General features: G+C 45.8%; 1 protein-coding gene across 5 annotated transcripts in view; it reads right to left on the bottom strand.

Annotated features, from left to right (window-relative positions):
• IQSEC2 (IQ motif and Sec7 domain ArfGEF 2) overlaps positions 1 to 26435 on the bottom strand; it is a 1791459-nt gene that overhangs the window by 726266 nt on the left and 1038758 nt on the right. Inside the window, exon 1 of one of the 5 annotated variants that reach the window (XM_069645246.1) lies at positions 25949 to 26131. The exons of the other annotated variants lie outside the window; for them this stretch is intronic. Within the exon in view, the coding sequence (XP_069501347.1) occupies positions 25949 to 26031 (83 nt within the window). The 5' untranslated portion in view covers positions 26032 to 26131. Of the gene's footprint in view, positions 1 to 25948; positions 26132 to 26435 lie in introns of those variants that run through there. 5 annotated transcript variants of the gene reach the window in all.

Here is a 26435-nt window from a genome sequence, read left to right as displayed (position 1 = left end):
GAGGATGTTTGCGGGTCCTTTTTTTTTTTTTTAATTATTTATTTTCAAGAATACCACAACATAGAAATAATATGTACACAAAATTACATCATAAAGTAATGACAACAAAGCAAACAAAACTATATACCGCTGAAAAACCCCCTCCCCCCCAGGAGTCACAAAACAATCAATGAACTGGTCTAATATAATAGCAGAAATTTACCCCAAATCTTGTTAAATAATGTAGTTTTCTTCTCTCTCTGATATAACACTCTCTCCATATCCGCTAGAGAATGCATTTCTGAAATCCATTCCTCAATAGTAATAGGGTTAGACGTTTTCCAATGTCTCAAAATTAGTTTCTTCCCCACCATTGCCCCACGAAAGATCCATTTCTTCTGGGAAGTAGTCAGGTCGTCCAATAAATCCCCACAGCCTAGTACAATTGTCTTAAAATCCATATGAACCGTCTCCTCCAAAATCTTTTCACAGATCTGATCAAACTCGAACCACAAACCTCTCACCCTCGAACATCCCCACAACATATGCTCCAAGGTGCCCTCCTCATGTGAACACGCCCAACATTCCGAGCTGTCACTCATCCCTCTTTTCATCATTCTCTCAGGTGTCCAGTATGTTCTATTCAAAATCTGTATTTGACGCGACCTATCAGCAAGATTCAAAGAACACAATTTCACATTCTCACAAATACTTGTCCAATCCTCCTCAGTAATATCCTCACCAATTCTCCGATTCCAATCCAATCTCAAAGCATCATTAGCCCGATAGTTCGACACAACCAGTCTAATTGTACTTGTACTGCCAACCGGGTCCTTGTTGGCAGTACAAGAACATATGAGGCCCCATCTGGAACCATTATAGCAGTGAGGCGACGCCTTGGCCCATTAGGACATCAGAGGGCCATACATGGCGCCAGCAAGATCTATGATGCCCGTAGCTGTGCAATCGGCCACACATCTGCAGTACATAAACACATGAGCCCGCACCTCACGCTAGAAATCTACACACGAGTCTATGGCAGCTGTTGCAGAACATGATGCCTCCACCGTGCTCCTTCTCAACTTACCCATGAGTCCCTTCTCTATGTGCCCCTCTCCTACGTATGAAAGGTTACTCCTGGGTTCCTTATATCCTTCCGGGTGGTCTATCCTGTGCACCTCCCCCACCCCATGCTGCTTCTCAATGTACCATCCTGCATTGAGAATGGGAAAGTGCTCTCTGTGGCCCTCACTCCTTGATACCTTCCATGTACCCTTTCCTATTGTGTCCCTTTGCCTGGGATACTTCTCGCTGTGGCCCTTGTGCTGCCCCCTTCTCTTGCCTGCCCCTTCTCTCATTTGCCCATTCTGCTCTGCTCCTTTTCACCTGTGTATGTTTACTTCTGTGCAGTAAACACACCTTCCTTCCCCAAGTCCCTCTGCCTTGAACCCCTCCGCTTGTGGCTTTCTAAGCGCTCCTTCCCACTCGTGCTGCTCCCTACCCCCTGGCTCCCTCTCTATGTTCCTTCCCTCTAGAACCCTTTTCACCTGAGCCTTTCACATAGAAAGTCTTAACACAGAAAGTATTTCACTATGTAAAATCTAAAACTATTGGGTTTGTCAAGGTGTGTTCATGGAACATTTTGTATTTTTGAGTTAGTAACTCATCTACTCAGCATTAGGGGATGGGTAGATGGACTGTCTAAACGTACAATGCGTGTATAGTTCTATGTGTCTATCAAAGCATCTACAAAAACTCTAACATCCTCTCTTATGCTCAGCAAACTTCTTGCTGGCCTTCCTCTGTACTCTTTCCTCCATCTAGACAAAGTTATTAATTTTGCTACACACACGCTAAAACCAACCCAGATCCTCCACCACTCCTACCTATCAACAACATGCTGGTTGGCTCTCCATGCACCACCGCTCTCTTTCAAGCTCCTTCTCCTTGTCTACAAAGCTATCAATGGCCTTGCACCTCAGTACCTGTCTGATTGTATCTCAGTTGACTCCCCATTTCGTTCCCTCCAATCCTCTGCACTCAACCTCAGCATCCCATACTCACCCTGTGCCTCTGCTCGCTTCTGCTCTTTCTGCCTACTTACCCCGTTCCTCTGGCACCCACTGCGCAAAACAATCAAAGCCAGCTCAACTGTGGATCTCTTCAAAGCTTGCCTTAAACATCACTTAGTTGCTAAAGAGGGAGCTGCCCCTTCCCTCCCCACCCTCCCGTTCTGACCCCATCACTGTCTCCAAGGATGCTTACTAATATTCTATATATTAAAATAGTTGGCTTTAGTTTATTGCACTTGCCCCTGGGTTAATGTTGCCTTTGAAAGTCACTGGTTATCTTATATATATATATGTTCTGTTTGTCCCACTGTATTACACCCACATTAACTGTCTCACTTGTTCTTCTCTTTGTGCAATTATACAGGCACCCTTTGTGAGAATGCCTCCACCATCTGTAAATGTGGTAGTTTGAGACATTTCTATTTGAAATAAACATCCCTGTTCTTCAAGTAAATGTAAATACAATTACAATGACATAAAATGGGGCACCTCTACAGCAACCTCTCTTTAATCCATCCCATCAAATGATATGATATGATAGGTTATTTATAACGCGCTTAATACCCACAGGTTTCTAAGCGCGGACCCGGGGATCGAACCTGTGTTGCTCCGTGTTGTCTTGCTTCCAAGGCGAGCACATTGCCCCAGAGCTATCCTCCCGAGACCAAATGTTCACAGCCTCCATGAATATGTGTAACCCCCACTTCAGTGTTACTAGTGTGTGTGTTTGGACTGTGGTACACGATACATGTTTTTCAGTTTTCTTGCCTGAAATGTCAATAGAAACAAGGTACACAAGAAACAAGAATACAATGGTACCAGCAAGCTTACTGGTACCGTTGTATCCGGACCAGCAAGCTCGTAATGAGGCGCAATGTTTCAAAACCACATTACCCAAGCCAAAGAAGTGTGCAGGAGAGAAAGAGTTATCAGCATCTGGTTAATAATACAAAGGTGGAATTGGATTGGTAGGAGACCTGCCCTTCTGATACAACAGTTTAACTGGGTAGGCTAGACATGCTGCCTGTGTTCTGCTGTGCTACCTGTGTTCAGCTCAGAAATGATACATTTTCCCCAGAAACAACAAAGGCAGAGTTGCTGGGCCTGGAGTGTTCCAATGACCGAGGGCATGATGTGAACACTGCGGGTCCCTAGAATGGGAGAGGGTAATAGCTGGCTGAATAGAGAGAGGGGCAGACAGAATCCACTTGGCAACAGATCGGACTAGGACGGGGTCTGTGACAGAGGGGCACTGCCTTATGGAGCACCCCGGCTCCCCTTCTGACACAGGTGTCACCTGTGCTCATGCTATCCCATCCCAAGAGCGAAGCACGGTCTGAGCCTCAATGGCGAGCCAGCCAACAGAGAGAGGGAAACAGACGAAGTCTGGGCCCAGTTGAGTCTCTGAAGAAACTGGGGTGGCGTTGGGGTTTAGCAACAGATGATTGGACAAAAGATGTAAGGAAGAGAAATGTAATCCCCCCTGTGTTTACTCCCCGGGTTAGTATGCCACCTTTTCCCCATTAGGACTCCAGCGGAGGCTGTCACATTCCCCTACACTAGGGCCCTTTCATTTACACCTGAAATAGAGAACTGGACCCAGTTGCAACCCTGTATCTTAAGCTATTCTCAAGGCCATGCTGGCCCTCCCCTCAAAACTGTACCCGTGTTCAGCTGCGACTTTACTTTACTTAATTCATTTGTATAGCGCACCATAAAACCCGAGGACGTGAGGGCGCAACAAACAACCGGCGATCTTACGTGGAGTAACAGAGAGTTAGCAGTGTGCAACTTTATTTAAAAAAACGACGTATGCTGGTTTAGCATAACTCCTCAGAGGTTTGCAAAGAAACTGTTAGTTTCTTCCTAGCAATTAGGCCTACCTCAAAGTGAGATAGTAAGTGGTCCTGATAGCTGAATAATGTATCCATTGTGTATGTCCAGGGTAGAATAAGTCTCCCACAGCGAATGCGAAGTATCGACATAACTGTGTTCCATCTGTTTAAGCAAAACGTGGAATGGAACTCCTACGAGGGCCAATAGCTTTGCAACGTGCATAGTAACTTTTGGCTAAACTGGGTAGTTTGAAAGGTTAACTACTGAAATTGAACTAACAAGTCCAGTGATCTGTTTATATGGAAATGTATTGTCTTAATACCTATGACTTTATAAAAATAAACACAGACAGAAATTAAAGCCTTGCAGTTTGAGTCGGGAGTCCTTTATTCAGCTAAGAAGGGTGTAAAAAGAAAAGAGTGAAAGAGTTATTTGTGCATGTGTAGCAAGGTGCTGGGCACCATTCAGTTACAATATATTGGTTCTTATCAGCCCCAATGGGGCCGGTGAAGGGACTGTGGCTAACAATAAAGATCACTTAAAATCAATGAGTAGGGAGCTAAGAAGTTCAGAGGTTGGCGAGCATTAACAGTCACATACAGGGCAGTTAACCGTGCAGCCGCACTCCTGTTAAAATTATACAGTTAGCCACAAGAAACACCAAAAACATGGCTGCAAATGTCTTTCTAGCCATGCTAGCTACGAACAGTCCTGCCGATGCTCAACATGCCACACACAGGTCCCTTGGCCACAACAGTGTTAATTTGCAGGCTTGATTACAAATGGCCAGTTGCTTAAAAATAAAAAAGTGGACGAATCTGAGATGCGCCATGAATGTGCCATACATAGATGCGCCACGTTCACAGAAGTGCGCATCCCAGAGATTTGCAATTTTATAAAATGAGTGCAGAACGTGGGAAAAAAGATGCATGTACAACGGGGGAGGAAAGAGTGCAAATACCCCAAATTAAGCATGAAAAGGGGGAGTGACCACAGAAAATGAACAAAGATGAACCTAAATCCTGAACCACAAAACCAGAACACAGAATTTGCACCAAAAATGCCCTTCAACATTTGCTCCATTTAAAAGTGGAGCAAGTGACCCAGAAAAGAGTGCAAGTGACCCATCTAACCAACAAACCACATCGTGCAGCCCGATCACAACCAACAACACAGCCTAAAAGCACAGCATAGCGAGACAGGTACACATTCCCAAAACAGCCAATTGATCAGGCTGATGCACCGAGTGATGAGGAGGGAATTGATATAGGGGAGGATCACCATATTTCAAGTGGCTGATGAAGACGTCACCCAGAGTTGTTTTCGCTTCCCACCCCATACCACGCTGGAGATGCAGAGTCAGTGAGAGGGGGCCCTTGCCACACCCATGATAGCACATGCCATGCCACCACTAGTAAATGCACTGTTCCCCCTGTATTTCTTTTCAAAAGGTTCCATTCAGATTGGATGTATACGAATTGACCTTTTCACAATTGACCTCGGGAGAATTGACCTCGGGAGAATTGACTTAATTTAAAAGGTCAATTAGGACATATATGCGAGGGGAAACCCCCTGCAATCCCCCACCCAATCCAAAACCCCCCAGCCAATCCCCTTACATTATTTATAATCCAAAACCAACACAATACATATATAAAATAACTAAAATAATATAACGGTCAATTGTGCAGGAGGTCGATTAGGACCACTATGATTAGGTAAGTTAGGACAAAAGGTCAATTGTAAACGGTCAATTTGGGTGATACCTTCAGATTACCACTGGCGCCATGGTGACAATATCATAATCCTCTCATTTACAGGCCCTACGCAAGGTCTTCAGCATGACCCCCCATATACATGTACCAGGACAGGATTAGTGAGGGCATTCTGCGGCATAGCTGGGAACTGTGCGTTTGTGCTGCCACTGATTGGACCCATGTGGCCCTCATAGCCCTGAGGCCATAGAACACTTGTACAGGAGTGAGAGGACACTGGGAACTATAACACTTCCCATGTGGCTGTCTAGCAATCACGCTGCCAGTTTATGTTCAAGGCTCATGCCGCTCTATAGAGCCTTGCCTGACCACGTGAACCTTGAAGGATGCTTCTAAAATGTTTCTCAGGGAGCACACGACTCATCTCTTCTGATCAGCTTTGAGGTAGACGAGGCACACTGACTAAGACAGGATGTGCCACCTGCCAGCTGGCGTACGATTGCCATCTAGTCATGACATTGAGGGTTCAGTAACCGCTCCTTCCCCGTGGCCAGACAGAAGGCCAACATTGGGAGTCCTAATCATTACCATCGCAATTCCCATGCACACATCCCCCAGCAAAGCACTCTCACATGGGTAGTTTGCGGCATGTGACACTGTATGACAAAATGGACATGGAAAAGGTAAAAAAAACAGTGACTGGGATTCAATAGCCTTCTTAGCTATCGCCCTGGCATTAAAATATGTGTCTGTGAGTTGTAATGAGAATGCAACCAGGTCAGGCAAGAGGAAAATCCCATTTTCTAAAAGGTATCACATTGTTTAGGACTGAGTGATGTTGCCTTACCCTCCAATGCTTGCAGTTGAAGGCTGTTGAAGTATGAAGCAAAGAGGACCCTTCCGTTTTAACACCACGGTAGCCTAGGATCCAGTCAAAGGGTGGAGGACTGCATCAAGAAAAGCCACCGGAAGTGTATGTTTGATTTCAAAGAACCTCAAGTCACGCCCAGGATAGGTGAGGTTTAAGCCCACAGTGAATTGGGATGTCATGTTACGTTAATAGGCATTCGTATCGCGCCTGTCACCACTGGTGTAATCTCAACGCGCTTTAGGTTGAACGCCCTCGGGGACTGGAGTGCAGGAAAGTGGAGATCGTCAGAGAAGTCAATAGTGCGTGTGCTCTCTGTATGCGTGCAGCTAGACTGAATCTTTTGTCGGGGATTGCTGCATTCTAGTGGAGGCGGTGCTGTGCACACTGAACGTCCCAAACTATAGTAAAACCAAGTGTTCATTATTTCAATTTCGGAAACAATATCCTGGTTTTTAATATGTGGAAAGCGTTAAAACGTCCAGTGATGAAGGACTAAATACAGCACAGGAATTAAGAAATTACTTACTTTAAACAATAAGTTCCCCATCGCACAGGGCGGGCCCTGTCTGTCCTCATCTACACGCGGTACAAGGTGAACCTTGACTAGGGACTCCCATCTGATAGCACAAAGAACACTCTGGTCTGGAACTATTTCCAAATAAGGGCCAAAGGGAGGACCTTGAACTGGTACTCGTTCCCCATTGGAAGACACATAGCAGACCAGGACATGTGACTCATTATGCATGGGTGGGCACACATGATCTCTGAACTGGCTTTCATTTCCAGTTCAGAGGGACCTTGCCATGCCATGCCAGGTGCTGTATTGTACTGATCAGATCCTAGTATGCCCTAGGACTCATTCCTCATTGATGGGCATGGAATGGATCCTCTGGCACGTGACTTGTTTACCAACAGAGGTAACAAGGCTGACCCTGAATTTGACTTCAAAAGCAGAGAACAGGGTAGGCACGTGCTTGGGACTCTGGCCCAAACGAGGCCCTAAAGTTTGTATAGCAGAGGCCAGCTTCTGATCTGGAAAACACCTTGAAAACGACTTTGGACACCGAGGTCTTACTCAACGACTCTCCCTCACAGGAGTGGCGAAGAAGCGTTATATACACACCAACTGCTCAATACAGCAACTCCACTGCTACAACCCAGGGACACAGGGCAGCCATAGCAACACAACCCTCGCTGGCATAATACAGCACCATCCCTACTACAATCCAGCAAAAGAAAGCACATTTTCGGCAGACTCACTAATACAACACCCCATCCGGTACACCAGAGCATGTCCATAGCTGCAATGCATATGTATTTATATTTACTGTGTAAGGTTTGATTTATTTTAACCATAAACACACATTTATTTATTTATTTATTGGGAATTTGTAAGGCTGCTATACCACAAATGGTGTTTCAAGACGCCAGATAAAAGAATAACATTTATTTTTTATATTTTTAATTTAAAAAGGTTTCAACAAGAAGCAGAATGCAAAGGCCTATGGATAGCTAAGGCTGTTCCTTTTATTACAAACCTATACAAAGGCACGATATGTTAGTTACTAAATTAATCCGGCTGGTGGTGGGGAAGTAGTTGGAAAGAGTTACGTAGCGACCACACAAGAAAGAGTTGCAGTAAATACAGATAGGCAAAGCAGTGGTTAGGTGGTTGGAGATTTTTGGGGTCAGCGGGATAATATGGATCTCAGTCTTTGTGGTCCCTTCTGGGAGAGAGTTTGATTGTTCAGGGTGATCTTGAATCCAGTTAGGCAATCACTGTTGGAGTGGCCTTAATTTCAGGGGTAGGAGGTACCAGGGATGGAGAGCCAGGAGGGTGAAAGAGCCAAACCAAAAGATTCCATGGGGTAGATGATGGACAGTTGGACTGAGAGCTTGACAGCGTACCATGTTGAAACCTATGGAGTCCTCAGTACAACCCTACCTAAAGCCTCCTCTCAGGTGGCCAGAGAAAGGCAGACGCTTCCTGATCCTCACCCCGGGGGCAGTGTTAGCCTGGAGCATCACCTGGGCGGAGAAGGGATCCAGGGAAACAGGAGGACTTAATGTCATGGGACGTGACGCGGTACTTGTCTAACTAAAGGAAGGGGATATCATTAAGGCCAGCACACATAATGGTATGTTGTCAAAGAGAACGGTTATTCCCTTAAATTAATTGTCAGCATGTGAGTGAAGACAATCCTAACCGGTCATGTAGTAAGAGTGAGAAAAACTATTGCAAAACGTATTACACTCCCTGAAATAGGAAACCCTACGAGTCCCAGGAAAAGCATGCAGAGGTATTTTTAAAAGTTACCTATTTAAATCTGGAAAAACCTCAATGCTCTGTAAAATCAAAAATACCCTTTAATCATGTTAATGTTTCCTTAAGAAATATGATTAAAGAGGGAGAAGAACTTGAAAAGGAAAATATTGTTGAGGAAACTAACATTTGTGTTGTGGACTTCGGGTCCCAGAATTTCCAGCGTACTGGGTTAAGGAAGAGGGCTGCAAAGTCATGAGGTTGTGCAGTGCAGCTCATTAGGGTTTATGACCCACCCTAGGGTGGCTGAGAGGCATAAAAGGCCCCCTGAGGTGCAGGCCATCAGACCAAGATAGAAAGATGGAAGAAGGTGAGGCAGCCGAAGCAGCAGCAGGAGGGCAGTGGTAGAAGTGTTTGGAGGTGTGTTGAGGCCTCCAAGAAGCAGCAGTGGAAAACATTATGGAAGACCCAAGACACTGGGACCAAAGTGGTGAGAGAGGTTGATGCCTACCCTGAGAAGGTCGTATGGGCACGAGATTTCAGCTGCAGAGGTCGAGCAACAGAAAACGTGCCTTTATGTAACTTTCCCGACTGTAAAACGCTCAGCGGTAGCAGGAGAGCACCAGAGCGCCGGGAAAGCCGGAAGGGCTGTTGCAGAGGTTGCACGAGGGAAAGTGTACCTTGTAGTGACTCTCCCACTATGAAGCAGTTAGCGGTGGCAGTTAAGTACCGGATCGTTGAGGAAGCTACAAGGGACCTGAAAGCAGCCGACGCGGGACACGGGCGGCCACGCAGGAGAGGTTGCCGGACGGCGCAGGAGAATTGAAGCAGACGAGCTGCACCAAACAAGTGAGTTCACTATTCTATTGTGGCCCACAGCGCTCTGTGACTGCCCGTTGCTTGTATCCAGTTTTCCTTTTGAATACTGAACTGATATAAAACACTTTAATGATTGTGACGCATACCAAGCTGATAGAAACCAAATCAGTTTGCCTCAAGAGACTGAAAAGATTCCATCTGAAGGAGGTGTCTGTTGCATAGTGGGTTATACTAAAATCCAACCACACAAAGGGGCAATATTTTCAGATGTGAACCTGAACTATCATTGCCAAAACCAAAAGGGGCTCACATGCAGGCAATTGATACACAATCAGGGTTGCCTAAATCAAAAGGAAATAACTGAGCCTAATAGTGTGTGTGAAGAATATTGCTCAAGTGTAGAGAATGGGCCTCATTACAAGGTTGGAGGTAGCCTTACCAGTAAAAGAAAACGGCAAGGCTACCTCCAAACTTGCAAGAAAGCCCGGCACCCGTGAATGGGCAATTATTGGGGTGTAATGGCCCCGCCGGACCCGGTAATTTCCCTTCGTGGGTTCGGAATCGGGTGATCCCCATTCCCATTTGAGCCCCATGGGACTCAATGGAAATGGGGATGCCTGTAGCACCGGCAAAGTTCATAACGGTGCCTGTGCTACAGGCATGCTGTGCTCGCGGGTGCCTTTCATTCCGCCAGGTCACTCCTGGCGGAATGAAAGGCACCCGCGAGCTCAACTCAGAGTTTGCTGGTCTGGATACAATGGTACCGACAAGCTTACCGGTACCATTGTATCCGGACCAGCAAGCTCGTAATTAGGCCCAATGTTTCAAGCCCACATTGCCCAAGCCAAAGGAGTATGCAGGAGAGAAAGAGTTGTTATCAGCATTTCGTTAATAATACAAAGGTGGAATTGGATTGGTAGGAGACCTGCCCTTCGGATACAAGAGAATCAAGAGGAAGGGAGCATTGCCTGTCTTGCATGTGGCAACCACTTAGGTGTAGTAAATAGCACCAGTATGATTCTTGTTTTACTTTAAGACATTCTCAAATCTAATTGTATGAAGTAGAAGACATTGTTAAAACCTTTGAAGTTGACCCTTACCACAGAAGTACTTAGAGCTGATAGTTTGGCCTGGCAAGCAAGTAAACCAGGTGACAGAACTTTGCGACAGTTGTTTCTCTTTGGGCAGCAGAGTATACACATAGAGAGAACTGCAAGAGTTTGTCTTGACTGGCAGGAGAGTATACCAGACCAGGAGCTTTGCAGCTGTTGGTTCTGTTCTGGTAAGAGTACACCGGAGCAGAGAGTTGTAGTAGTAGTAAGCCTGGCATGGGAGTAAACCAGGTGGAAGTTTATGAAGCACTGTGGTGGGGTAAAGCTTACGAAGAAGCAGTTGAAGCAGCACTGAAGTGTTTTGATGAAGCAGTATTAAAACAAAAGTGGTTTCAAAAGATCTTGACAAAGGCAATTGTTTTGAAATTAGTTGAAGAATCACTGAAGTGTTTTGGTGAAGTAATACTGAAACTAAAGTGGTGCCAACATATCCTGACAAAGACATTTGTTATGAAACTAATGAAGTTCTGAAATATACTTTGTTGATGATAAGAAACAGTTTCAAGATCATTATTGAAGTACACATTGCTGATGACAAAAAGCTGCCTCAAGACCATGGCTACAAGTGGAAAGAGAAAGGCTTTGTTGAAAATGTGTGAATCATCTTTTGGAATCCAAGTTGGATCTTTGTGTTGTCAAGTTGTATTATATAAAGAAGTGATGTAAACCTTTTTTGTGATACAGGATTTCCTCGTCCTCTTTGAACAGGTAAAGAAAAGCCTGCTTGAATCTGGGTAAAGGGAATTCTCCCCGGTTATCAGCAGAAACAACTATTGTTGTGTGGCTTATAATGTCATTTTGTTGTTGTTAAACTGCCATATATTTGCTTGTTGATTTGTTGTGAATATAAGTGTGAGGGACAGAAACCTTTTTGTTAGAGTGTTTCCTTTAGTTATTTTAGGAAGGGAAATCCTTCTTAGTATAGGGACAGTGAGACGTTTATCCAACCTAATCAAATGGCATCTTTTGAAAAACGTTCACAAAGTTGCCTGCCTCATATTTCTGACCCCTCACAGTACAGTGCAAGGGCGGAAGTATCTGGGGATAGGTTCCACCAGGTGGAGGCTGTGGTGCTAGTGCAATATTTGAAAGTAGCGTTGTTACAGGAACCATGCTGCAGTGAGCTAATTTCAAACAGGAAGTACTTGTACTCTCTTCTTCAGGTAACTTACAGGTAAGCAAGATGATAGGAGACGCCCACTAGCTCATCCATCTACCAGGTAAGCACATGTCTAGCTGCCACCGCCTGAAAACTCCTGCACTCACCTACAGATCATCACACTGCCTTCCATACTAGGCTAGAAACGACTAACCTTTCTTTTTATAACAGTAAATAAAAAGCCTATTGGATATAATCTCAGCAACTCTCCTACTCATACAAGTCCACAGGGAATAGAAAAGCAACTGGCAAGGCAGAAGAACACATTCAACATGGGCATGGCTTGTAAGGAAGGTAGCACTCACACTAATCCTCATGCAGACCCAAGCAAGGATGACCAGTTCCATTTGACATGTGAAGTTAAAAAACTGAAAAATAGTGTACACCATGTGTAGCCAATTCCACAGCTTTAACCAGGTGCTGCTAATCAATAACAAATAAAAAGGACATGTGCATCACACACTGCTCCTGAATTAACAACACATTATTCCTATTTCTATTTGGATAATAGAGGCAGGCACTACTGCCCTAGGATCTCTCAGCACTTGACTGAACAAATCTGGATGAGGATGGGCATCCTAAAAAAAGATATCAGTGTGAGGAATTCAACCATCCACATCGGGAGTGTGCACTTGCCTGGGCTGTTTTCATATTATTTTTAAAGAAATGGAATGTTGGTAGTTAAACCTCTGGGAAATGTGTGGGGCTAACCTGCACACATTTCCCAATGCTCACCGCACAATAAGCACATAGTCAAGTGTACTCTGGGGGACACACCCTACCGGTGCAGTCCTCCTGTCATGATCACCTGGAATGTGACAGCCACAGGTATATCAAAGCATCTCAAGAAGGGGTAAGGCAGCACCTTCCCTGACCAGCCCAATTAAAATATCAAAGGATCCATGGATCCATCCTGCCTATTGTTAAATTCTGTGTGGTGGCACCGCACACTGATGAGTTAATTGAAGCAGGACTGCCAAGAGGCCTGTTCACAGAACTAATAGAGGGCAGGAAACCCCAATACCTTTTTGATATGCAATCTGTCAGCTTGGAGCTAGCTCTCACCCCTCTGTATGAATGGCGGTGAATGCCATGTCTAGGACAACTGTTTACAGTGGGAAACCCCTGCAGGGAACCCCCTTTCAGAGGGAAGAAGTATGTGATTTGATGGGGACAGAAAGCATGTTCTCGCCACAAACATCAAGGGAGACCTGCACTTTGATCAAGAGTCACAGAGAGCTCAATTAACCAAAGAGACACTTTCATCCACAACAGACAGGATGATGGGTGGGACCTAGTACTACATGTTGTCACCCCTTATCTTTTGTGTTGCAAAGCACTCTGGTTATGACCTCACACTTAACAGAAGATTGTTGGTGGGGACCCAGGATTTGTTCATTAAGGTACGCTTAGACTCCACCAATCACTGAGGTCCATTTGGCTTTAAAAGAGGGCTGAGTCCCTCACTAAGCTCATCATCCGATGACTTCAAAAGGAGTAGGAAGAAGGACTCAGTTGGACCCTGGTTGAAGGTACAGTCTGTCTTACAGTATCTGCCAATGAAGGAAGGCCAGGATTGCCAAGAGGGAAGCAAGATCGCAACCCTAAACATCTCCCTGGGAACAAAGGGAAATACCGGACTCAGAGGACCCGTCCAGCAGTGTCAAACATAAGCGGTAAGGCGGAAGTCAAAATGGTTGATAAGAAAGAATGTCGTGTTACAGATAGATAGTATTCCAGCACCCCAGAGCAAGTTGAGTGGGGTAGCAGGAGGAGGTGGGGAAGAAGGGGTGCTCCTTGAAAGAGATGAGAGGGATAGATAAGTTTGGAGTGGGTGTAGGTTGAGCAACCTGAGTGTTGCTACGGAGAGGCGAGTAGGATTGGGTGGGAAGAGGGAGAGGAATGGAGTAGTGTGGGGGTGGGGAGGGCCATGTGGGGAAATGCATAGAGTCCCAGGTGAAGGATAAAGGTAGAGAGTGAGGGTGAGGATATTCAGGAGCATGGTGGTTGGACAATAAGAGCGAACATGAAATGTGCGATGGCTGGTATGCTCGGGCAGATGGAGAGAGTGCTGCTTGCTAGTGCCAAAGAGAAGTCGAGCAGCAGGGTGAAGTGAGCGTTGCCCTTCTCTTCATCCTCCCTATGGAGAACACCACAGGAGTCCAACATCCTGTGTTGGGCTGAGGGTCAGGACCTAGGCCCTTTGTGGCCCAAAAAGGCCAAAACAGGAAGTCACCTTTGGAGCTTTTATCCCTCAATACCGAACACGAGGCCTAAAATGTTGCAGGACTGCAAGACGCGACCGATGTTTCTTGCAGTCCTGGGATGGACAGACACATCCCAGGTCTTCTCCCTACTTGGAGGATGAGTTTGGGGCTGAATCTGTTCAGGAATCAGAATGAAGATGGGGGAGTGGTGTCACATGACCCCCCTGTGCACCAAGCAGAGTGCCCAAGAGGCATTCCAGCAGTTCAGGAAGTGTTGCACGCCCTTTGATCTATCAGGGAGAAGGGAGCATTGTTTTTCCTGAAGGATTCTGTGGTGACCTTCAAGCCAACTGCTTCATACAAGACAACTGCTTCAGTACAGCACACCTACTTCCTCAGCACAGCACACATATATTTCTAGGCTTTACCACAAAAGGTTGAAAAAAAGCTGAATGCGCGTTTATTGTGCATTCGGCATTGACCAAAAAATTGAAGCCCATAATACCGAACAGAGGGAGCAGGGGCTGCGGTTGTCCCCTGCTTTCCTTTTTCAGCAGGGGTGTCCCGCGCTTCCATGACATTGGAAGAGGGGGACAAGAAAAAAAAAGAAAAGAAAAGCACCCTGCATGGCCAGCTCCGGCCCACGTTAGTTGGAGGGAACTGGCGCTGCAGGGGTACAGGAGAGTCGTTGGCACACTTCTGTGTGTGCCGCCGAAAAAGGTAAGTGGGGGTAGAGGTAGGGGAATGGCGGATAGTGATCTACGTGATCACTGCGGGACGGGATTTTGCGATCCGATCTTTTCGGATTCGCAATTTCCCGATGCGCGATAATCACACAGATTCATATTTCTAAAGTAAGTCCACTTACTGAAACAATGTAGTCCACCTACTTGTTCAGTACAGCAATGCCCACTTCTACAACCCAACACAATCACTGGTACAACACATAGATACCTGCTGCTACAATACAGCTCACCCATTCCTACATTGCACTGCAACACTGCAGCAGCACGCCTACTGTTGTAACTGAGCACAACCATTGATACTCAAACATCCTTGTCCCCACTATGAGGGCATCCTTACTTCCTTTAAGAAAACATTGAAAGCACTTATGTAGATATAGGTCTTGCCATGTATGCTATGTTAGTTTTGGGCCTACCCCAAACTAATCCTCCAAGTATGTAGAAGACCTGGGATATGTCTGTCATATCCCTGGACTGCCGAAAGCAATGGCCGCTTTTTGCAGTCCTCCAACAATGTGATGGACATAACATTTAAGGAGACTCTATGTATTCTTCCACAAACTGAGCACTGTAAAGTGGTTGTGAAACAAGATGTTGGCACTTTACTAGATATCGAAATCAGGACTGGCCTTAGGCAAGGGCAACCTAGGTGACCGCCCGGGGCACACTCTCACCGTCTCATGATGGGGCGCCCCAGCCCTGAGTACTCTGTATAGTGGTGCACTGCGGGTTGCTTTTTTTTGGTTACGTTTTCTTTTTTTTGCGGCAGCCATCGCCATTCCCGTCAACCAAGGCGCACCTGGGATCTCGAGGAGCACCTTGATGATGTGTCGGGTTTTCGCCTCCCACGGGGGCAGCATTGTGCAGTTAGGTGGGCGCTGATTGACCTCCTGCTGTCGGTCGGCCGTGCGTGGCCACAGGGCAGGCATCCCTTTGCTGGAGGTCTCACCCTGTGCAGGGCAGGGAACTGCATTTACTTTCAGGGTGAACAATGAAAACCTCTGCTTGTTCACTTTGCGACTGGCCCTGGCCCCTGCTCCGCTTCAGGTCACCTTCATTAGCACGAAAAGGAACGGTAGTTAACTTCCTCCTGCAGGCCCTCCAATCAGAATGTAGTGCACAAAGCCGCTAATGATGGGTCATTAGTGACAATGGTTTCGTGCCTACATTCTGATGGGAGGGGCGGTGCAGTGGGGTGAGGTAGTTAACGTGCACTACAGGTACCTTTTCTGTAGCAGTGATAGTGATGTCTTAGTAGGGTGACCAGATTTCCAAAACGAAAAACCGGGACGACCAACAACATAAAAGAGGGACTACCCCATGGCAGCCCACCAATTACCACCCCTCCCCCAACACGCCCCCACAACCACCACCCAATCATATTTCTAACACTTCTCCTTTTTATAACTGTATATGATCATATTTGTGCAGTTTTGTCTTTGAATCTTGGCATGTTAATTCAAAACAGGGGTTTGCTCTAATTGATATAACATGGCTTGCTGTACACTTACTTCCAAGCCAGTCTGGCACAGTCAGTGAGTGTTGTGACTTGTGCCTGAAAGGTTGGGGGTTCGAGCCAATCCTCCAACTACAAAGTTCTGGAAGTGTTGTAAGAAAAAATTATAATTTTCATTACCTTAGCCACCCAACCATGCAAACCCCAGACGGGGTTTCTAAAATGAAAAAACTCCGGGGACCCCGGGACGGAGGGTGATTTCCCCAGACTGTCCCAGGAAAACCGGGACGTCTGGTCACCCTACGTCTTAGCCCTAAGACGTCACAAGTTGCTGGAGGCACATTCTGGCTGATTGGCAGCTAACAATAAAGATGCCAATTTGACACATAAATAGCGCTTTGAAATTCCCAAAAGTCAGCACCAGATGCCACCTGCCTTTCGCCAGCCAGCCTTTTCACTAGCCTGCCTGCTTGCCTTTCGCCAGCAAACCCAGCCTGCCTTTCGTTCGAGTCACCAGAGGTTCCTGCCTGACCCTCGCCCCGTTGATTTCGGCATTAAGGTAAGTCATAATAGGAAGAAAGGACTTTCTTTTCTGCTATCTGGTGCGTGCCCCTGTTGTGGGATGTAGCAGGTTTGCAGCAGTGCCTTTGCTTGGGGGCATGCTTCCTCAAATGTCATTTTATAACGTGAGGCCGGGGGAGATGTTTTGAAGGGGAGGGGAAGCGGGGCAGTTGCATTGGATAACCGTTCCTCACTCAGCATCGAGAGCCCTCAATATGCTCTGAGCAGGCATGTAGTCTTTAAACGGCAATTTTTTTAATGCATGCAGCACCGGAAACGGAGCTCTCTGGTTCGATTTTATGCGCTGATACATTAGGAAGCTGCCCTTTTAGTTCATGCTGCACATAAGCACAGAGTTGTTGGGAAAGATTTCCACTTATGTGTAATTTTCCCTCCAGTTGTGAACCCGCCAACTTTTTGCTTTTATCTGAGCATCCTAGCCTGACTTTTTCCAGTTGAGCCCAGCCTTCTGCTGTACTCCGCTGAGCTTTTCTCATTTCGTTAAGGGGAACCTGACATGCCCTTCAGACTGTCAGTACTGGGAGACTTTGTTTCCCTTAGTCTTTCACTTTGTTAACATTTCTTGGTAACTTTTTATCAGTGCACAATGTAACTTCCTGTATAGTGCTCTGGGGTCTCTCTTTCATTTGTATGGCCCTAAACACCCTCAAATGACTTTTGGTGAATGTACAATTGTGCCCAGGACAGAGCTGGTGGCAGCTGTTACTTTTAAAGCATTTTTGACTCTTTTCAATGGTCCAAATCATGTTTACTGCGTTTGGCCCAGGACAGTGGCCAGTGACTAAAATGAACATGCCACAAAGTCCTTTGTTCTGTTCTTTGGCCATGCTGCCCCTTTGCCTTCCCCAGGTTCGAGCAGACCCAGGAAATTCCTTATTTGGTCATGCAGGGTCCAGCGTAAACTGAAGCTTTCGCAGGCTTCTGTATGCCTTGTGTGTGTGCATCCAGGATGTGGGCTGGACTGTCTAGTTCCAATACACATCCTGGGTGTCAGGATGTCTGGTGTGCTGGGTGATTGGTCCACGTCTGGGATGGTAGAATGTGAGCAGATCTCCCAATGGGTGCCCTTCGTTTTGGTGTGAAGCAAACTTTGGATAAGAGTAGGCACCCTACACCCATTTCAGGTCGAACCTCTGAGTTCACACCAAACCTAGTAAAGGAGCCAAATATCCTGAACCGAAGAAACAGATCTGTGGAACCGCTGGTGATTCGCTAGAAGGTTTGGCACCCTGACCCCGCTTTTGTCCTGTCAGAGCCCCAGTTTCTAATCGATCATAGAAGGCCAGCAAGGGTGCTTTGACCCATTGGATTAGTGGGACCAAATACTCTCGGCACCTCCTGCTCAACCTGCAAACAAGCCACTTCGGAAGTGTTCTTGGACCGCCCAGTGAACTGACCACCTCGTACGGGACTTTCGCTTTAGAACCACCACTGTCTCGAGTTTTGACTTGAGACTTTGGGAACTGTAAGCTCTTGGTAGAAGGCACTCTCCTGCTGACTTTCGTACACCTAGCATTCCTAGATCTGGAAATAGGAGAGTCCGCCCAAACCCGAGTCTATATGGTGTACCCGTGTCGCACCGGCTGTGGTGACGAGCTTCGTGGGTGCCTTGCTGCTGTGCCCCCCTGTGTCGTAAGATGACCTGCAGTGGAACTGGCCTGATACCTTCTCCAGAAGCAGAGAAAAGGCCACTGAAAATCAGAGGGACGCCCAACTGCTGGACTCGAACCTGCGAGCGAACTGGACTTGACTGGCAAAGTCAACTGCGTCTAGGGTTGTTCAGTACTTGCAACACTTACTGGTGGCCCCTGGCGCATCCATAGACTTTTACGCACAAGTGTCCCCAAAGGGCCACTCACATTTGTTAGGGTAGCCTGTGCTACCATCCTATTCCTGATTCCTGGAAATCGCTCTGCCCTCTTGTGGAGACCCTCCTTGAATAATGGAGGGTCACCCACCTCCCTGAGACACTACAGCCCATTGAAGAGACCCGTTTTGTACTTTAACGCACGATCGAGCACTGTCGCACTAAACATACTTTTGAGCACAAGGCTCCACACATTGTAGGGATTGGACTGCCTATTAGTTATGTTAAGTTATTTGGCATTTATATAGCGCTCTATATATCATTGGCATGACCTCAAAGCGCTGGTAGGTTGTACTCCATCGGGGACCATGGTTTGGGTTGCTGAAGAATTGCCTAAAGTATATTTGCACTGTCTGACCCTCTTCTGTTACAGGTTGCAGATCTATAGTAGCTGAATATTGCGTTAGGATAATAGTTACTGCATATATGGTCCCTAGTATTGGGTTGTGTCAGAATTGTTAATAATTACTGTGGTTTCATCTTGTGTTTGACTTAAAAGGCCTTTAATACATTTATATGTATTTTTGATATATGCCCCAGACTGAGAGTAATTTGTGGTGTCGTTTACTGTGTGTGCTAATTGTGGACCTTCGATCACCCTCACCCCTCCTAAGGCCTAGTCTTGACCGCCTCCAATGCTACCCTGATTGGTCTGGCTTGTCCAGAAGGTTACCCTGTTCCAAGAAACTAGGCTGGCCTTCTGAACCTCTGCCCACCAGGTCAGAGTTCAGAAATCCATCTTAACAAGCGTGAACTATAAGGACAGCTCCCAGTGGCCCAGCTGCAGGCCACTTAATGACTGCTTATCACTTTCTTTCTTCCAGCAGATCAGTCTATCCTCTCCTCCAGGGCAATTACAACATATCACACAACTTTCTTTTAACTTAGATGCATCATTTTCAGATGTTCACATTTTGCGCACCAAAAACTGTTTATTATTGGTAGAATGTGATATTTACATCACTTCATATATGAACTCTGCATTTGTCTAACACAGAAACACAAACAGGTAACCTTTTCACATATTAAATGTTGTTATGTGCCTTGAAAACTAATTTTCAAAGCCCAAAGGCCATTTTTTGCCTTTTGCTAAATTGCATTTTGGTTTTTGTAGTCTGCTAATTAAGATGGGGGAATAATGCCAGAACTCTACACTTTTTGCTTAATATATTTCTGTAGGCATTTATATATTTCAGTGTGTACCTTAATGTGGTATGTGTATTTTTCAAGTCATCTTTATAAAGCAGGGTATTGTTGAAAGCCAGACATGGGGTTGAGGAGGTGAAATGATGAAAGGGTGTAGCAAGAGAGGTTGTAATCCTGGAGACTGATGCAGGTTTTTTTCCCTGATTGTGGCCATGTGCTGTGTTTTAGGGCACAAGTAAAGGATACACATGGGTGGGCAGCGCAACTTTTTCAGAGGACGGATGCAACCCCCTTGGGTGTTTTTGAGTTGGCAAGCTTGCTTAAGTATTCGGCTACCAGGATTACACCCAGGTTGTCATGTTTCCAGTGCAGACACTTACCCACAAGATACATAGATACATACAATTATCGTGAAAGCACATGCTCTCGATTTCGCTTTTTGAAAGGTCAATGCTCTTTGTCTGGTGCACCTTCTGAGAGGAAAGGACAATTTTACTACATTTGTATCTTTCACCTTAAGCTATGTTCACTTGTATATTATTGTGTGCCAGCTTTTGGATTTCCCTCTGGGGGCTAATGTTCCTACACATAGTGAAGCGCGGGAGCCGTACTCGCCCCCAAGTCAAAACACCCCATTTTACAGCACATGTTGCTGCAAGAATAGGAAAGAAGACATATGATTTACAGGAAGGACTAAAAGTATAACCTCTCAGCAACAGTCTCCTAACCTGCTCAGTCACCTTTGTAAGATTCTGCTATAGGATCCCCTACTATTCTACACCCGGCGAACAGTTTTGCTATATCTTGCTACATATTTGTATAGATCTGTTAAGTGATTTAGGCAGCGCTTAATTCACACATGTCTCAGTAAACCAAGCGGAGTAAACTAAGCAAATAATTTTATAATGAATTACCAAGTTACAAATTTATTTTATTTACCTTGATGTATCTAATGTTTAAAAGACTGCCCTGCATGCTAAAATCTCTTTGTACCTAGAAAGCTTGTGGTGCTTTTACAGCTCTGACACTGAGGTAGAGACAAGCAGAGAACCCATTCCATTATTGTTTTGACTAGTCCTTGAAGGAGCTTCTTTTCCTGAAATCAATATTATTTGTATGCCCACTGTAACCTGCTTATTGTTGTTCCACTGCAAAATATATAACGCTGTGTCCGGTGGTATTTGTGTCCTCACCTAAACCCACTAACAACTCTCCCTCAACCACCCGACTGACCTCACGCTTACCCGCCACAGCATCACCTACCAGTTAACAATGACCTAACAAATATTGTCCTTTCACTACTCAGGAAATAGTTCTTGCGAATCCCGTAAGACAAAAGCTGGACAGTGAATGACTCAGCTGCTGGAGTGATAGAGAGAAAATCCCCAGAAGGCGAGTGCCAGAATTGGGTGAAGACATTAAACAGACAGTGACGTCTCAGCTGCAAGTAAGGAAAAGAGGTGAAGTTCCCTACAGTGGACAAGTTAAGAAAGAGAAATGTGTACAGATGCCACAAACACGTCTTTGAAATCCAAGTCCTCTGGTATCCATAATTGGAAACACAAAGCACTGGATAATCAGGAGTGGGATAAATTAAAGGAAAGAATAGAGCAATATGTAAAAAGGGCATGCACAGTGGGCGACAAAACCACTCCTGCTCCCATTTGCTCTGCTCCTTTGGAAACGGACCATGAAACTGGAGTTCAACCTCCCACAAGCCCAACTCCCCAACTTGAGGTAGCCCCCCTTATAGGTGACGTTGTGCAAGCAGATGGCAAAATCCCTGTGCAGATTTCACAAGTTCATCACAATGACCTTTCAGACCCAGCACTATGGTCTACAGTCATGATTATCACTGCGCGAGACCACCTTGTGCTCTGCTAAACGTGCAAATCATAATTTTTCAAATGTCCATTACAAAAGGAGAATAGAAAATAATCCTGAAGTTTTCAAACGCCACTGGTTAGTGTACTCGGTTAGCAGAGACGGTGTATTTTGTTTTTGTTGCAAACTGTTGAGGCATACCAATCTGAAGGGCAATCTAAAAGAGGGAGGAAGCAGGGATTGGAAGCATATTCTACAGACTCTCTGTCAGCACGAGAACTCTCCCACGCCCTTAGTGGCCTATCGGGATTGGGCTGAATCAGAAATGAGACTGCTCTCAAACAAAACGATAGATGATGAGCATCAACGTATTTTACTCCAACGAGCAAAGCAGTGGTGTGATGTGTTGGAGCGTCTTCTCTCGGTAGTGCAGTTCCTTGCTGGCAATAATTTGGCCTTCTTTGGATGAAATGAATGCTTATACCTAAAAGATAATGGCAACCTTTTAGGCATTGTGCTGTTATTAGCAAGGTTTGCTGTGGTGATGGGGGGACATTTGGAGAAACTACTTGCAAAGGAACTGGCAGACCATTATTGTGGAAAAACCATCCAAAATGAACCAATAAACTTGATGGCTGAGAATGGGAAAGCACATATCCTAAAACGTGCACAGGGAGCAAAGTTATTTCTGTAATAATTGATTGCACTCCTGATATCAGACACCAAGAACAGCTTTCCTTTACCATCCAATTTGTGGGCAGAAATGCAGCCACCTTTTGGTTTCAAGAGCACTTTCTTAGGTTTGAGGCAGTAGATGACAGTTCTGGAGAAGGCCTCACAAATGTTTTGCTCCAAGAACTAAAAGGCTGTGATCTTGATGTGAATAACTGCAGAGGACAAGTATATGACAATGGTGCCAATATAAGGGGGAAAATTAAAGGAGTCCAAAAGCGTGTCCTTGATATAAATGTAAGGGCCTTCTTTATGCCATGTGGCTGCCATTCCCTTAATCTTGTTCTAGGGTACGCTGCAAAATGCACAACAAAATCACTTACTCTCTTTGGCATGTTACAGAGAATATATGCCATTTTTTCTTCCTGGGTTTTATGTTGGAGCATTCTGATTTAGAAAAAGAAAGTTTGACCCTGAAGTCCCTTTGTGAAACACGATGGGAGTGTAAGGACAATGGTGTAAAAGCTGTCAGGTGTCAAATAACTGGTGTCCATGATGCTCTTCTTGAACTTGACGAAGAGGGGAAAACTGATGCCTCGATGAGCAATGGTTTGTTCAATGGGGACTTACCGGTCCCGCCAGGGTCGGACTGCACCGGTAAGTCCCCATTGAACAAGACCGGTGCCGGACCGGTATTGGAGGCAGCCATGGCGCAAATAGCGCCGTGGCTACCTCCAATCTCGGAATGAGGCCCCAAGTCTTTGGACATTTCTACAGCTGTTACCCTTTTTGAATTCCGTATCCAATTTCTAGAGAATTACAGAGAAAATGGATTCACTGATGCTCTGATTACAGCTAAAGACTTGGCCACCGAGCTGGTGGTTGAAGTTTCTTTCAAAGACAATACGAGGAGACGACGCAAGAAAGCACGATTTACTTATGAATGTAAAGATGACACTCCTCAAGATCCAAAGGAGAAGTTTAGGGTTGAATTTTGGAATATGTTGCTGCACACTGCATTAAATTCCATCCAAGACAGGTTCAAACAAATGAAGGAGCACCATTGAACATGGGGTTTTCTGTATATTATGAAAGGGTTTTCTGATGGACCAATCCTTTATGAAAATTGCAGGAGGTTGGAGGTGGCGCTAACCTCATCAGGCGACGCTGACAATGATGCAAAGGGGCTAAAAGATGAACTTCTAGATCTTGAAGATATGCTGCCAGAAAATGTACAGAAACCGTCTGATGTGCTGCCGTTGATTCACAGCGGAAAACTGCAGGATTGCTTTCCAAATGTATCTGTCGCATTGTGCATTTTATTAGCAATACCAGTCTCGGTAGCAAGTGGAGGAAGGAGCTTCTCCAAACTGAAAATAATGAAAACATGGCTTGAAACATAATGAAAAAGAGAGGCTTGTCTCATTGGGAATGCACTCAACCAAAAATGACATTGCTCAGAGATACATTTTTCCGATGTCATAATTCAGTTTGCCAATAGAAAGGCTAGACAAGTCAACTTTTCAATTAGTTGGCCTGTGATACCATGAAGAAAAACATTTGAAGTCCAGATTTTTGTTGTTGCAAATTTCGTATGTTTTCCATCAAATGACAGTTTTCCGCAGCTGCATCCAATCCATGGCTGAACAGTATCAGAATTGTTTTTTTTTGTGGTTTTATAATTACATTTTATCCTGCATTCTTACAGAAAGCCATGTTGCGTGTGCTTTATTATGTAGAACATGCAGTACAGAGGCAAAGACACATTGCAAAGGATCTGTTTGCCTTACATTGTTTGTGTTGCCTGGTGTTTGAAGATTGGAGTGTGTATTTTTATTTTTTGGAAGGGGGCGCCACATTTTGTTTTGCGCAGGGCGCTGCTGGTGCTGAGGCCGGCCTTGATCGAAATAATGAAATACGTTGCAACATACCCGTTGCTATAATACTGCACACTTGACGCCACAATGCTACACACCAAAGGCTACCATATAACTCGCCCACTTCAATCATTCAACACTCTCACTGCCACGGTGCAGCTCAACCTATGCTGCAAAATTGCCCCCCACTTCCACAACACTACTGTACTGCCCCAAAAGAACACACACCCGCTGCTATCATAAAGCACACCCATAGTGATAATACAGTAATGCTTGCCGCTGCTATAGTGCACACTCACTGCCATTACGAAGCACACACCCTGACATAATGCCAGTATATACTATTGAAATGTAACACACACGCTGCGACAATAAAGGACATCAAGTTGTCTCGCACACAGACACCCCTGCAGTACAGCAGACCCAGTACAGAATATAGCATGCACACTGCTCTGGCAGAACACACACACTTCTCCAATGCAGAGCACTCACTATAACTGCCCACTCATTGCTACATAACAAACCTGATGCTACAATGCTGCACATCCACTGCTACAAACAATAGAACAAAACCACTCCTACAATACAGTGACACGCGCTGCTACGTCAGAGCACAACCAAGGCACAGATCCTAAAAAAGTGAGGGGACTAATCATCATGGCGTGACTTCAGGGGACATGAATGCCTTTGGGCTGTTTGCGCGCTATATAAATCTAAATAAATAAAGTAAGGCATCTCCAGTCTCTTTTAGTAAAATGGGGTTCCCGGGTCCCTTCGGGGTAAATTCGCTTGATTGGCAGCTGAACGGGTAGCCTTTTCTGCCACGCACAGGACTCTGTACAGAAAGTGACAACTGAGGAGGAAGTACTAAATTCTATTAAATCTAGTAATGTTCACAAACTACTCTTCACTTTTCTCAACTAATGCCACTGCTTGAGCCGAGCATTCACTTTATTAAAAAAAAATGTGCAGAGCCCACAGGTGTTGTTTTGCATGTCACACATATGAGCTCGACTCATGTTCCATTTCTTTATTGTATTTGTAGTGCTATGTTCCCTCTCAAAAATTGGGAAAACAAATACAGGAATTGCAAAGAGAGTTTAGCTAAAATACGGAGACTGTCTGGGCAGCTTACACCGGCCATGGGGTGAGGGAGGGGAACTTGCAATCACTGTACACTCTTCTCTGCTATTTTAAAGACTAAAATAGTCAGTCTTTGGCACAGACGCGAAACTTGCTGTTAGCATGGTTTTCTTGTTTGAAAGCAAATATTGAGCAGTGTGTGATGTTTTGGCTTTGCGATGTCAATTATGTTGTAAGGTCAAACGCGCCTCAAAACAGTGACCTCGATCGCTAGGAAGGGGGCGTGCAACCGCTAAAAACAGCAGGAGGGGCTCTACTCGCGTGTGCCCTCGACTTTTGCCTGGAGCACACCCAAAGCTACAACACACTGCGCCAACTTTTAGTTTATCACACCTGCTAATACAGCCTCACGATTCTGTGCGCATGCTTCTGCTATATAATGCAACAGACCCACTGCCATGATGCAGCAATACACATCGCAACAATGCACAGCGCATTCACTGTCCCAGTAGAGCTCAGTCACTGTTCTAATAAAGTCACCGCTCTCTAGACAGCACAGGTAGCTCGGCGAGATAGTGCACCCACTGCACAGGAACAGCACCCACGCTGCTAGAATGCGCCACCCCACCGCCACAGTATACATTAGGGGAAGCGTGAGCAATTACCGCACGGCCAGCCTGCGCAGCAGGATCCAGAGCAAGTCACAGCTGCACTGCAGGTCCGTAAACAAGGAGCCGAACCCCACCATGCTGCCTCCATGTGGGGGGCTGTCGCGCCCGCTACGTGCAGGCTTGCCTCTAGCCGCGGTGCGCCAGGCAGGCTCTGCCGCATGCCACCTTCACCCGCGTCTCCCCCCTCGGAGCACGGCATGCAAATGAGGGCACACGAGGGTTGGGATTTGTGTTCCGACTTCCTGAAATCTCACACCACCCCTCTTGCGCTGTCAATATTTACAGTCAGCAAGGAGGAACTCTCGGCGCCGGCCTGGCAGGGCGCCCCCCTCTGCTACTGGGCTCACAGTGCTTCCCCCCTGGAGTACTGGGCTCCTCAGGCGCTCGCCCTTGAACTGGGGGCAGGCAACCTGCGCAACAGGTGTCCATCTTGCTCAGGGCTCAATGGCGCACCACGCGCCTTTCCTGTCCCGGGTTCACA

This window comes from Ambystoma mexicanum, chromosome 2p (assembly GCF_040938575.1).
Source record: "Ambystoma mexicanum isolate Mex_15411 chromosome 2p, UKY_AmexF1_1, whole genome shotgun sequence".
In the NCBI taxonomy this organism is placed as follows: Eukaryota; Metazoa; Chordata; class Amphibia; order Caudata; family Ambystomatidae; genus Ambystoma; species Ambystoma mexicanum.
This window is presented reverse-complemented; position numbering and strand designations above follow the sequence as displayed.